Below are 15,048 nucleotides of genomic sequence, written 5' to 3' on the forward strand. Positions count from 1 at the left end.
GTAATACTGCTCCTACCAGCCTCCCTCTGTGGCGCGCTACACGTTTCGAGTCGCCATTCACCTGGATGATGGCGTTTGTGACGACGACCATCGACCTAGTGAAGAAAAAATTCCTTTCGCCTGAAGAACCGACAGATTTCCACTGATCGACGGTCGAATCCCGATGGTCTTGTGCCCACTACAATCATAACTGGCGATGTCGTTTGGTTAAGAAGTGAAAATGTCGGGGTAGTCTGCTCTGGAGTCCAATGTCAACAATGTACGATGAACGGAGCGCTCTGAAAGACTTTTTTGTGAAACAGCATTGTGCTCTTTCGGCGGAGATGCCACAGATCACCATCTATGCTACTTTACGTTGTAGACAAGCCTTCCAACCCCCACGCTCTATGGAGAGCCGTGACCCTCCAACCCTTTAGTGCCTAGTGGTTGTTTCACTGTCCTATCTCTTTCCATAAATGCTCACTACTATTCGAGTAGCTTTGCCATTTTCGAGACACCTGTTCACAGGATCTGCCTAATAATAATCTGCTCTTTGTCAAAGTCAGTAATCTCAATGGATTTCCCCATTTGCAGCCAGTATCTTCGCTTGGGTGATCTCCCTCCCCCCCCCCCCCCCCCCATCCCATCCGTGTCTGCTCAAACTACACTACTGGCTATTAAAATTGCTACACCACGAAGATGACGTACTACAGACGCGAAATTTAACCGACAGGAAGAAGATGCAGTGATATGCAAATGATTAGCTTTTCAGAGCATTCACAAACGATGGCGCCGGTGGCGACACCTACAACGTGCTGACATGAGGAAAGCTTCCAACCGATTTCTCATACACAAACAGCAGTTGACCGGTGTTGCCTAGTGAAACGTTGTGATGCCTCGTGTAAGGAGGAGAAATGCATATCATCACGTTTCCGACTTTGATAAAGGTCGGATTGTAGCCTATCGCGCGATTGCGGTTTATCGTAACGCGACATTGCTGCTCGCGTCGGTCGAGATCCAATGACTGTTACAGAATATGGAATCGGTGGGTTCAGGAGGGTTATACGGAACGCCGTGCTGGATCTCAACGGCCTAGTATCACTAGCAGCCGAGATGACAGGCATCTTATCCGCGTGGCTGTAACGGATCGTGCAGCCACTTCTCGATCCCTGAGTCAACAGATGGAGACGTTTGCAAGACATCATCCATCTGCACGAACAGTTCGACGGTGTCTGCAGCAACACGGACCATCAGCTCGACGACAGTGGCTGCGGTTACCCTTGACGCCGCATCACAGCCAGGAGCGCCTGCGATGGTGTACTCGACGACGAACCTGGGTGCACGAATTGCAAAATGTCATTTTTCTGATGAGTTCAGGTTCTGTTTACAGCATCATGATGGTCGCATCCGTGTTTGACGACATCGCGGTGAACGCACATTGGAAGCGTGTATTCGTCATCGCCATACTGGCGTATCACCCGATGTGATGGTATGGGGTGCCATTGGTTACACGTCTCGGTCACCTCTTGTTCGCATTGACGGCACTTTGAACAGTGGACGTTACATTTCAGATGTGTTACGACCCGTGGCTCTACCCTTCATTCGATCCCTGCGAAACCGTTCATTTCAACAGGATTATGCACGACCGCAGGTCCTGTATGGGCCTATCTGGATACAGAAAATGTTCGACTGCTGCCCTGGCCAGCACATTCTCCAGATCTCTCACCAATTGAAAACGTCTGGTCAATGGTGGCCGAGCAACTGGCTCGTGACAATACGCTAGTCACTACTCTTGATGAACTGTGGCATCGTGTTGAAGCTGCATGGGCAGCTGTACCTGTACACGCCATCCAAGCTCTGTTTTACTCAATGCGTAGGCGCATCAAGGCAGTTATTACGTCCAGAGGTGGTTGTTCTGGCTACTGATTTCTCAGGATCTATGCTCCCAAATTGTGTGAAAATGTAATTACATCTCAGTTCTAGTATAATATATTTGTCCAATGAATACCAGTTTATCATCTGTATTTCTTCCTGGTGTAGCAGTTTTAATGGCCAGTATGCCCACAACGCCACAAGGAGGCATCCAACGTCGTGGTGGTCAGTGGTCATAATGATTTGGCTTGTCAGTGTAAGTGGTTGGGTAATTTTGATCGTGTTGACATACATTGATAAACATATTTATATAAACTCTTGCTTTGTTCCAAGGTTGTAATGTGACACTCGACCCTACCTCCAGTGGCAGCAGAGCTGAACTGTGCGAAGGGGTTGGTGGAGGATATGGCGCCACTGGCCCCGCTGGGCGCGTCGTCCAGCAGGAAGGGCGACGAGACGGCGGTGTCGCCGCTGAGGAACGGGTTGTCCCCTGCAGGGCCGGCAGCAGCCGTGGTCGGCGGCGCCGGCTCCGATCCCGCTGCAGAGAAGTCGAAGTCGCTGAGGAATGGGTTGGACGACGTGCTGGTGGGCGCGGTCGTGGTCGTGGTCGTGCCGAAGATGCCGCCGCTGCCCAGGGGGTCGCTCGCGGATGACGCCGTCGGGAAGTCGTCCATCAGGAACGGGTTGCCTCCCTTGCTGGCCGTCTCGAAATCCATGGCTAGCGGCTCTTGTGCTATTGGGTCCAATATATCTTACTATAGTCTCACTCAAGAGCTTTCAGGAGAGGTATCCGCTTCTGGACAAACGTCTGCCTTCCTGTAGGTCTGTATTCTGTCAGCAACTTACAGCTATGGTATTACTAGGAGGAACTGGTGAGTCTGCTAGACCAAGATGACCCCTGATGATATTACATTTGACGAGATAGGCATGTGCTTTGATTACCAGTTGTATTAGAAAACGTTGTTGTACACTGATAGTAGCAATCACACAGAGCCTATTGTTTAGTAACAAAATTTGGGACCAAAGTTTTGATTTTACACCATTCTACTGTTTCCTATGTTTAATTTTCTTACTCTACTACTTGTCCTGTTGCGTAGGTATAGCACCGTAACTTATGAGAGGTGAATTTTGACAATGACTGTTCAACTAGGTAAAACGGAGATGAATGGTCGAGTGCAGAGAGATTTGGAAATACTGGGAGGGTTGGGTGCTTCAGACGGACCACTTGTCACTACCCGATGAGTTCAGATTCCAGCGCTCTGAGCTCGGCGCGGCCCGGGGCCACCAGACCGTCGACAATTGAGGTGTCGAAGGGGTCGTCAACGTCGCAGCCGTCGACGGGTGGCGCGGCGGATTCTGGGAGGGAGTCTGTCGGCGTGAGCGGCTTGTGGGCGAGCTGGGACTCGGCAGGTGGCAGGTTCAGCAGGTCGGGCCTGTCGGGTGTGGCGGGTCGCTGGTCTGGGTGAGCCTCCTGGGACTGCTCGGGCCGGTCTGCGTCCTCCTTATGATCACTGGCCCTGGGGTCGAAGTCGGGGTCGGTGTAGCTGCGCTTCAGAGGCCCGCCGATGAGTTCGCTCTCGAGCACCTTAAGCTCGGCCTTCCCAGGCAGCAAGTTGCCAGCGACTGCTGAAGTGTCGAACGGGTCGTCTGACACTGGGAGTGCTGGTTGTCCTCTGGATATTGGCGTCAGTGGCTTGGCTGTTGCTGCTGCGTCCTCTTCCTCGACGAGCAAGAGGTCTGGCCGCGATCCCTGTTTTGGTCCAAACACAAATAATAATAATAATGTACAAAAATATCGAAAGTATTCCAAATATTTTGTTCCTAACTATATAATTACGAGAATAATCAGACTGAAAATATCCACTCCAGTTGTGACTTTTTAATGATAAACACCGCCAGTTTCGGAAAAATTATAATACCATCTTCAAGCGTACATATTTACTGAAACAAGGGAGGAAATAAAATGTAAGTCAGTGTAGTATACATGGAATTGTAAAAAAGTAACTAGCGATGGTAATTCACTTTCAAACATAATTAAGAATGTACGAGCTGGTCAGTCGGTTTGGAAAAGAGTGAATACAGTTTTCAGTTTTAGTTTTAACTGCTTGTGAGCATTCGGACTAGTCTGCTGTCATACTTCATTTCCCTCTCCTGCGATTTGCTGTCTCTTCTTTCTCAGCACTCATACCGGTTGTTAGTTAACCTTTCACGCCACGCTAGCCGCTCATGGCACAACTCTGCACCACACTTCAATTCAGCCTGTTCCACAGTGCATTCCAGTGCCTATGGCATGCAGCCACCTCGCAGCTAACTACGTGGGTTCCTCTTTCTACTGGCCGGTTGTAAGTATTTCAACTTTTGTTCAGGTTTTCACTCACATACTATGTGGCCACGTACAAATGAGTTTCCTTTCTATTTACTATCAAAAACAGTCTTGATCACAATTTATTTATTACGGTCACCGGTTTCGACCACTACGGTGGTCACCTTCAGACCTACAAGTCGTATGCAAAGCTTTAGAGGGCTACACACATTAAAGAAAATACACAAAGTTATAAAGCTATAAAACGATGAATTACCAATGAGTAAGAACCTCCTCCTGCTGGAGAATCACTACTGGGGTAAACCAGTGCACGTCTTACTACACTCCTGGAAATGAAAAAAAGAACACATTGACACCGGTGTGTCAGACCCACCATACTTGCTCCGGACACTGCGAGAGGGCTGTACAAGCAATGATCACACGCACGGCACAGCGGACACACCAGGAACCGCGATGTTGGCCGTCGAATGGCGCTAGCTGCGCAGCATTTGTGCACCGCCGCCGTCAGTGTCAGCCAGTTTGCCGTGGCATACGGAGCTCCATCGTAGTCTTTAACACTGGTAGCATGCCGCGACAGCGTGGACGTGAACCGTATGTGCAGTTGACGGACTTTGAGCGAGGGCGTATAGTGGGCATGCGGGAGGCCAGGTGGACGTACAGCCGAATTGCTCAACACGTGGGGCGTGAGGTCTCCACAGTACATCGATGTTGTCGCCAGTGGTCGGCGGAAGGTGCACGTGCCCGTCGACCTGGGACCGGACCGCAGCGACGCATGGATGCATGCCAAGACCGTAGGATCCTACGCAGTGCCGTAGGGGACCGCACTGCCACTTCCCAGCAAATTAGGGACACTGTTGCTCCTGGGGTATCGGCGAGGACCATTCGCAACCGTCTCCATGAAGCTGGGCTACGGTCCCGCACACCGTTAGGCCGTCTTCCGCTCACGCCCCAACATCGTGCAGCCCGCCTCCAGTGGTGTCGCGACAGGCGTGAATGAAGGGACGAATGGAGACGTGTCGTCTTCAGCGATGAGAGTCGCTTCTGCCTTGGTGCCAATGATGGTCGTATGCGTGTTTGGCGCCGTGCAGGTGAGCGCCACAATCAGGACTGCATACGACCGAGGCACACAGGGCCAACACCCGGCATCATGGTGTGGGGAGCGATCTCCTACACTGGCCGTACACCACTGGTGATCGTCGAGGGGACACTGAATAGTGCACGGTACATCCAAACCGTCATCGAACCCATCGTTCTACCATTCCTAGACCGGCAAGGGAACTTGCTGTTCCAACAGGACAATGCACGTCCGCATGTATCCCGTGCCACCCAACGTGCTCTAGAAGGTGTACGTCAACTACCCTAGCCAGCAAGATCTCCGGATCTGTCCCCCATTGAGCATGTTTGGGACTGGATGAAGCGTCGTCTCACGCGGTCTGCACGTCCAGCACGAATGCTGGTCCAACTGAGGCGCCAGGTGGAAATGGCATGGCAAGCCGTTCCACAGGACTACATCCAGCATCTCTACGATCGTCTCCATGGGAGAATAGCAGCCTGCATTGCTGCGAAAGGTGGATATACACTGTACTAGTGCCGACATTGTGCATGCTCTGTTGCCTGTGTCTATGTGCCTGTGGTTCTGTCAGTGTGATCATGTGATGTATCTGACCCCAGGAATGTGTCAAAGTTTCCCCTTCCTGGGACAATGAATTCACGGTGTTCTTATTTCAATTTCCAGGAGTGTATATATAATGAGTCTCCACCCACTTCTGACGGAATGAGATCATTACTAACCAATGGGTTACAGGTCGAACAACAATGTTAAATTTCTTAGTTAAAACAACGTTGTCAAGAAAGAAAAATAAACACACACTAAGCTTATTTACCAGCTATTGTCAATTAAGAAGCGTTAAAAATATTTAAACATGTAGGATAAAGAAACTCCATTTTGCCAGTACATGGGTTGCCCTCTGAAGGCCTGTTAGTGAACCATTTTGAACCACCGGTTGCCATGGTGAAGCTGGACGCCGTTCCAAAGATGAGGCACCAGGCTTCTTTCCACTGAAGTTGGTGTAAAGTCGATAGGCAAAGTAGTGGTTGCCATGGTGAGGATAAACGCCAGTGCAAAATACTATGTAATGACTGTGAGAAACAGTATATTGGCTAACCTGGCCGTAACTTTCTAACACGTTTTAAGGAACATACTACTGATACTGCTCTTACCAAATCAATATTTGTTCAACATCTTAATGGTTCAAATGCCTCTGAGCACTATGGGACTTAACATCTGTGGTCATCAGTCCCCTAGAACTTAGAACTACTTAAACATAACTATCCAAGGACATCACACACATCCATGCCGGAGGCAGGATTCGAACCTGCGACCGTAGCGGTCACGCGGCTCCAGACTGAAGCGCCTAGAACCGCACGGCCACACCGGCCGGCCAACATCTTAATGGCTACAATCATTCTGAGGGTTGCAATTCTAACAATTTGAAAATATTACATACTGTTCCAAAAGGACTATTGCTAAATACTTGAGAAGAAATTGAAATCTATTCACTTCACAAAAGTAATCCGTTATCTGTTTTAAACGAACAACTTCAATTCAAAGACAAACATTTCTTGGAGCTTTTCGATGATCTGCTTTAGAATGTTCACTCTTCTGTCCGTCGTTTTTAAAATTATTAAGACCTTTAGGAAATATTTCATCTTTTACTTTGTAATTTTATGTCACCAAACATTATTTTATGCCAGACTGTGTGTTTTTAGAATGTTTCCTTACATGCTTTTAGACTGCATATTGCTAATTTACACTACAGCTCATAATATTACAATTCTAAATTCTTTTCATTTTCATTATTTTTATTTGTTTATAAGACTGGCATGCAACATAAGAAATAGCAATGCCTTTTTAAAAATTGTCACATAAAAAGAATGGAATCTACATACGAACTTCATTGACAATATTTCATAAATATGCACAAATACTGTGCCCTCCTGATTTTATTTTTTTTTCCTCTTAGTATTGATCTGTAAGAATTATTATGTAATCTATGTAAATGAAAGTCTCTTATTACACCAGTAAATAGTATCTGTGCAGCATGTACCATGCATGTCAGCTAGAGATTATTGCAGCCTACTCATTGAAAACCGTTTCAATAAAGACATGTTGCTGCTCAATAGTACATCGTCTGACGTGACAGTCTTTGCCATTCCACTTTCGCAACACCTTCGTTAGAAAGAAGGCTGCTGCCACATCTTTGCACTGGCGTTTATCCTCACCATTGCAACCACTAGTCTGGCTATCGGCCTTACAACAACTTCAGTGGAAAGAAGCCTGCTGCCACATCTTTGAAACGGCGTCCAACTTCACCATGGCAACCAGTGGTTCCAAATGGTTCACTAACAGGCATTGAGAGGGCAACCCATGTACTGGCAAAATGAAGCTCATTTGTCTTACATGTTTAAATATTTTTAATGCTACTTCATTGAAAATAGTTGTTAAATAAACTAAGTTTAGTGTGTGTTTATTTTTCTTTCTTGACAATGTTCTTTTAACTAAGAAATTTTACATTGTTGTTCGACCTATAATCCATTGGTTACTAATGATATCATTCCGTCAGAAGTTGGGGGAGCCTCCATTATATGTAGTAAGACGTGCACTGGTTTACTCCAGTAGTGATTCTCCAGCAGAAGGAGGTTCATTGGTAATTCATCGTTTTATAGCTCTATAACTTTATGCACTTTCTTTGATGTATGTTACCCTCTAATTAAAGCTTTGTGTAAGACTTGTAGGTCTAAAGATGACCAATCGTTTTATAGCTCTATAACTTTATGCACTTTCTTTGATGTATGTTACCCTCTAATTAAAGCTTTGTATAAGACTTGTAGGTCTAAAGATGACCACAGTAGTGGTCGAAACCGGTGACCATAATAAATAAATTGTGATCAAGACTGTTTTTGATAGTAAATAGAAAGGAAAATCATTTGTACGGGGCCACAGATTACGTGAGTGAAAACCCGAACAAAAGTTGAAAGCATTACAAACGAGTAGTAGAAAGAGGAATCCACGAAGTCAGCTGCGAGGTGGTTGCATGCCTAGACTCTGGAATGCACTGTGGAACAGGCTGACGTGAAGTGTGGTGCAGAGTTGTGTCAGCGGCTAGCGTGCCGGGCAAGGTAAACCAACCGGTGTGAGTGGTTATGAAGAAGAGCCAGAATGTCGCAGGAGAGGGAAATGAAGAACTATGACAGCAGACTAGTCCGAATGCTCACAAGTAGTTAGAACTAAAACTGAAAAGAAGGTGAAAACAAAAAAGATAGTAAATCTATAGTGCCATAATGAAGTATTAAAAATGCTACATTTGCAGTAAACTACTAGTACTAATGTCATATGAGTACAAATATAATAGTTTGGTGACAATACATGCATAACAAAGAGATTAGAAAAAGAAGTGGATAGTTCCTGTGAATTATTATGGGTGGAGGTTACACTAAACAACCGAACTAGGTTAATAATTGGCTGCTTTTACCGACCTCCCGACTCAGCAGCATTAGTGGCAGAACAACTGAGAGAAAATTTGGAATACATTTCACATAAATTTTCTCAGCATGTTATAGTCTTAGGTGGAGATTTCAATTTACCAGATATAGACTGGGACACTCAGATGTTTAGGACGGGTGGTAGGGACAGAGCATCGAGTGACATTATACTGAGTGTACTATCCGAAAATTACCTCGAGCAATTAAACAGAGAACCGACTCGTGGAGATAACATCTTGGACCTACTGATAACAAACAGACCCGAACTTTTCGACTCTGTATGTACAGAACAGGGAATCAGTGATCATAAGGCCGTTGCAGCATCCCTGAATATGGAAGTTAATAGAAATATAAAAAAAGGGAGGAAGGTTTATCTGTTTAGCAAGAGTAATAGAAGGCAGATTTCAGACTACCTAACAGATCAAAACGAAAATTTCTGTTCCGATACTGACAATGTTGAGTGTTTATGGAAAAAGTTCAAGGCAATCGTAAAATGCGTTTTAGACAGGTACGTGCTGATTAAAACTGTGAGGGACGGGAAAAACCCACCGTGGTACAACAACAAAGTTAGGAAACTACTGCGAAAGCAAAGAGAGCTCCACTCCAAGTTTAAACGCAGCCATAACCTCTCAGACAAACAGAAGCTAAACGATGTCAAAGTTAGCGTAAGGAGGGCTATGCGTGAAGCGTTCATTGAATTCGAAAGTAAAATTCTATGTACCGACTTGACAGAAAATCCTAGGAAGTTCTGGTCTTACGTTAAATCAGTAAGTGGCTCGAAACAGCATATCCAGACACTACGGGATGATGATGGCATTGAAATAGAGGATGACACGCGTAAAGCTGAAATGCTAAACACCTTTTTCCAAAGCTGTTTCACAGAGGAAGACCGCACTGCAGTTCCTTCTCTAAATCCTCGCACAAACGAAAAAATGGCTGACATCGAAATAAGTGTCCAAGGAATAGAAAAGCAACTGGAATCACTCAATAGAGGAAAGTCCACTGGACCTGACGGGATACCAATTCGATTCTACACAGAGTACGCGAAAGAACTTGCCCCCCTTCTAACAGCCGTGTACCGCAAGTCTCTAGAGGAACGGAGGGTTCCAAATGATTGGAAAAGAGCACAGATAGTCCCAGTCTTCAAGAAGGGTCGTCGAGCAGATGCGCAAAACTATAGACCTGTATCTCTTACGTCGATCTCTTGTAGAATTTTAGAACATGTTTGTTGCTCGCGTATCATGTCATTTCTGGAAACCCAGAATCTACTATGTAGGAATCAACATGGATTCCGGAAACAGCGATCGTGTGAGACCCAACTCGCTTTATTTGTTCATGAGACCCAGAAAATATTAGATACAGGCTCCCAGGTAGATGCTATTTTTCTTGACTTCCGGAAGACGTTCGATACAGTTCCGCACTGTCGCCTGATAAACAAAGTAAGAGCCTACGGAATATCAGACCAGCTGTGTGGCTGGATTGAAGAGTTTTTAGCAAACAGAACACAGCATGTTGTTATCAATGGAGAGACGTCTACAGACGTTAAAGTAACCTCTGGCGTGCCACAGGGGAGTGTTATGGGACCATTGCTTTTCACAATATATATAAATGACTTAGTAGATAGTGTCGGAAGTTCCATGCGGCTTTTCGCGGATGATGCTGTAGTATACAGAGAAGTTGCAGCATTAGAAAATTGTAGCGAAATGCAGGAAGATCTGCAGCGGATAGGCACTTGGTGCAGGGAGTGGCAACTGACCCTTAACATAGACAAATGTAATGTATTGCGAATACATAGAAAGAAGGATCCTTTATTGTACGATTATATGATAGCGGAACAAACACTGGTAGCAGTTACTTCTGTAAAATATCTGGGAGTATGCGTGCGGAACGATTTGAAGTGGAATGATCATATAAAATTAATTGTTGGTAAGGCGGGTACCAGGTTGAGATTCACTGGGAGAGTGCTTAGAAAATGTAGTCCATCAACAAAGGAGGTGGCTTACAAAACACTCGCTCGACCTATACTTGAGTATTGCTCATCAGTGTGGGATCCGTACCAGATCGGGTTGCCGGAGGAGATAGAGAAGATCCAAAGAAGAGCGGCGCGTTTCGTCACAGGGTTATTTGGTAACCGTGATAGCGTTACGTAGATGTTTAATAAACTCAAGTGGCAGACTCTGCAAGAGAGGCGCTCTGCATCGCGGTGTAGCTTGCTCGCCAGGTTTCGAGAGGGTGCGTTTCTGGATGAGGTATCGAATATATTGCTTCCCCCTACTTATACCTCCCGAGGAGATCACGAATGTAAAATTAGAGAGATTAGAGCGCGCACGGAGGCTTTCAGACAGTCGTTCTTCCCGCGAACCATACGCGACTGGAACAGGAAAGGGAGGTAATGACAGTGGCACGTAAAGTGCCCTCCGCCACACACCGTTGGGTGGCTTGCGGAGTATCGATGTAGATGTAGATGTAGATGGTGATTCGTGGTGGATAAAACAATATTCGTAAAAGACTGTTATATACGACATTACTATCATTGGCTAGAAATGATGAGCAGTGAACGGAATAAAGATGGAAATGAAAGAAAAAAAAGAGGGAGGGGAAAGGTTACTACTATTACCAGTTTGCTTTCAATAACAATATTCAGTACAATTCTAATCTAAAAGAATGAACAACAATAAGGAAACCGAAAATACTTTTCTTCCAGTTCCATGTATACCACACGGACTTATACTGTATTTCCTCTCTTATTTCAGTAAATCTGTAAACCTCAAGTTGAGAATTTAATTTTTCCGAAACCGGTCGTGTTTACAACAAATGAAGTCACAACTGATGCGGATATTTTCAGTCTCACCATGCAGCTTAGTTGTGGATTTTCTGCTAACAAAACGCTATGCGATTAGGAGAACAACCCAGCTGTGCTCACTGTTTGGTTTTAAGACGTGTGTGTACCCAGTTCTTGAAATTTTAACTTTGCGTGGAAAACTTCAAGAATACACTGAAATACCTCTACTTACTCGCAACTAGCTGCGACCTGCCTGCTTTGTATTGTTGTTGACGAGCAAATTCCCGATTAAACTGTCCAACTCCGTTTTGTGTACAACACATTCAAATTTGTGATTACTTTACAAATGAGATAATGTTTTAAATATTTGATGTTGAGCACATAAGCGAGAATACTTTAGGAAAACTTTGAATTACGTTTAAAGTTGGCTGGAAGACGTTACATACTCCATTCGTGAGTCTCTGAAACTAGTCGCTTCAGTCTGACGACAGCTACAAGTGGACTACACGAGTGTAGAAAGGAGAGCGAGGCACGTGTTTTACAACTGAATAGTGGAGACAGTACCGATACGTACGCAAAAGCTGGACATGACGATAATTATATCTGCAATTCACAATAAATTAAATGTCTGGCGGAAGATTCATCGAACCACCTTCAAACTGTTTGAAATGCAAGGGATTAAGTCCCCGCAGTCGCACTATCCTCTGTGCCCTCGGTGGCTCCGATGAATAGAACGTCTGCCATGTAAGCAGGAGATCCCGGGTTCGAGCACTGATTTTCAACTGTACCCGTTGATATATATATCAACGCCCGTCGACAGCGCAGAGTCTTTAATTATCATTTCATTCTAGAGCGTTGTACGGTCACCGATGGTATCTGTTCTTTCGGGCATGTTCGAATTGCGGTGATCATTTATACCTATGTAGACGGGCGCTAACAAAATATTTTCGCATTCCGGGGAGCAAGTTGGTGATCGAAATTCTGTGAGACGACCTTGCCTCGATGAAAAACGCTTTTGTTTTGGTGTTGCCATCCCAGTCCGCGTATCATATTTGTAGCACACTGTCTCCTACCTCGCGATAATACAAGAGGAGCTGTCCTTCATTGAGTATTTTAGTCAGCTCTATCTGACGCAGATCCCATATCGCGCAGCAACAATCCACATGAGGGCAGACAAGCGTCGTGTAGGCCGTCTCTTCAGTACCCCTGTTGCATTTTCGAAGTGTTCTGCTGCTAAATCTCAGTCTTTGGATCTCCTTTTTCACACATTATTTATATTATCGTTGCAATTTAAGTTATTCGCAAATGTAATCCCCCAGGTATTTAGTTCAATTCAGAACCTTTGTGTGATTCGTCCTGTAACAGAAATTTAGCAGATTTCTTTTAGTACTCATGTAAATGACTTCACACTTTTCATTATTCAGAATCAGTCATTAGATTGGACATGAATGTACGTACGTATGTATATTATGCATGTATAAAAAATTCCGAAGACTGTTGTAAATTTGTTAAACAAGAGTACAATCATTTCTTTTGCACTGGCTGAAGTTAGTTTGTTTTCAAGCCAGAACGTAGACTATAGCACAGAACGTTTTCCAAGCTTCACTCTTCCTCTTATGGAGCAAATTTGCAATTTTATACACTGTATCAACTCTTTTTCATCTTACAGCGTCCAGTCTTACGAAGCATAGCTATGTTATACGTCTCCTGATTCATAGAGATGATCATTTTTGCTCTCTCACTGCTACACTGAAACTGCATGACTGACTGCTATGTCATGCATGTCATAGCTTCACGCTCCTGCACGAGTCGACGACTAGGAAGCAACCGTAGAGTCACCATTCTCACCCTTGTCATAATCGCGGCAGTACAGAGACACAAGAAGTTAGTATTGCGATCAAGTAACCATGGCGCCTTGATTTGGAATGCATGCAACCCTCAACACTCGCTCGGTTTCTCATCTGTAGTTCAAACTCTGGGCGGCGATTACAATAGAGCTGTGAGGCCTGAACACTGACCTGTATGGGAGAGAGAGCCAAGGGAAGGCTGTCGGGTGGCTGGAGAGCCCTGGCTCTGGGGCCGCGGTCTCCTGTGACGTCAGAGAAGCGTCTGCGGAGGGCAGAGTCCGCTGGAGGTGGTGCTGGAGTTACCAGCTCAGAGCGACGCCTTCCAGCTGCTCCTGCCGCGGTGGTCACCGGCTCTGGACTGCTGTGCTCTCCTCCTACGGGAAACACGTTTCTATTGTATCCCAACCCACACACTGTGCACAAATGATGGCAAAACTTAAAGCCCAGAGCTGTTGGTAAAAACAACACATGGTGCTATTAGAAATTCAGACATGCAAGAGCCAATCATACACATACACTCAAAGATAAAAAGGCAAGACGCACCACGGACGAATTATGCTAAACCGTTGCAAATCGGTAGATTTGATGTTCATGTTGAGACTGACAACCGGTTACAGTTTCAGAAAAATTGGCTGATTTAGCAAGAGAAAATGGTTCACAAATTGAGCAAATCAGTAATGTGTTGGCTCACTTCTGGGAGTTACACAACCTGTTATTCAGCTCCGCGTTGATTGATAAGAGTTGTTGGGTGTCCTCCTGAGGATATAGTGCCAAATTCTGCCCAACGGGCTCCTTATATCCTCAAAATCCCGAGCTGGTTGGAGGACTCTCCCAATAATGTGTCGGAAGTTGCAGCATTAGAAAATTGCAGCGAAATGCAGGAAGATCTGCAGCGGATAGGCACTTGGTGCAGGGAGTGGCAACTGACCCTTAACATAGACAAACGTAATGCATTGCGAATACATAGAAAGAAGGATCCTTTATTGTATGATTATATGATAGCGGAAGAAACACCGGTAGCAGTTATTTCTGTAAAATATCTGGGAGTTATTTGGTAACCGTGATAGCGTTACGGAGATGTTTAGCAAACTCAAGTGGCAGACTCTGCAAGAAAGGCGCTCTCCATAGCGGTGTAGCTTGCTGTCCAGGTTTCGTGAGGCTGCGTTTCTAGATGTATCGAATATATTGCTTCCCCCACTTCCCGAGGAGATCACGAATGTAAAATTAGAGAAATTCGAGCGCAAACGGAGGCTTTCCGGCAGTCGTTCTTCCCGCGAATCATACGTGACTAACAGGAAAGGGAGGTAATGACAGTGGCACGTAAAGTGCCCTCCGCCACACACCGTTTGGTGGCTTGCGGAGTATAAGTGTAGATGTAGAATGCTCCAAAATATCTTAATTGGATAGAGATCCAGCGACCTTCCTGGCCAAACTACGGTTTATTAAGCACAAATACAAGCAGTAGAAACTCACACAGAATGAGGGTAACAGGCAGAGAGACAGCTGTCACTGCATTCCTGTCAGTAACTTAAGGGACCGAGTTGACGTGACAAAAATCTCCACCTCGGCGAGAAAGCAAGTTTGGCTGCCACACGTCTATCCTCTCTACTTGCTGCCGAGGCTGCAAAACAGTCGATGCAGCACAGCCCAAAGGCCAAATAGTTCAAATGGCTCTGAGCACTATGGGACTTAACATCTATGGT

The 15,048-nt window shown here is 45.5% G+C and overlaps 1 protein-coding gene across 1 annotated transcript in view; it reads right to left on the reverse strand.

Moving 5' to 3' along the window:
- The window catches only part of LOC124716751, a 324,669-nt gene that overhangs the window by 163,533 nt on the left and 146,088 nt on the right, over positions 1 to 15,048 (reverse strand). Inside the window, exons 12-15 of the mRNA XM_047243294.1 lie at positions 13,517 to 13,719; positions 3,087 to 3,601; positions 2,712 to 2,821; positions 2,210 to 2,584 (exon numbers count right to left, since the gene is read on the reverse strand). Coding sequence (XP_047099250.1) covers positions 2,210 to 2,584; positions 2,712 to 2,821; positions 3,087 to 3,601; positions 13,517 to 13,719 — 1,203 coding nt within the window. The remainder of the gene's footprint in view (positions 1 to 2,209; positions 2,585 to 2,711; positions 2,822 to 3,086; positions 3,602 to 13,516; positions 13,720 to 15,048) is intronic.

The sequence above is a fragment of the Schistocerca piceifrons genome, chromosome 9, assembly GCF_021461385.2.
Source record: "Schistocerca piceifrons isolate TAMUIC-IGC-003096 chromosome 9, iqSchPice1.1, whole genome shotgun sequence".
Lineage (NCBI taxonomy): Eukaryota > Metazoa > Arthropoda > Insecta > Orthoptera > Acrididae > Schistocerca > Schistocerca piceifrons.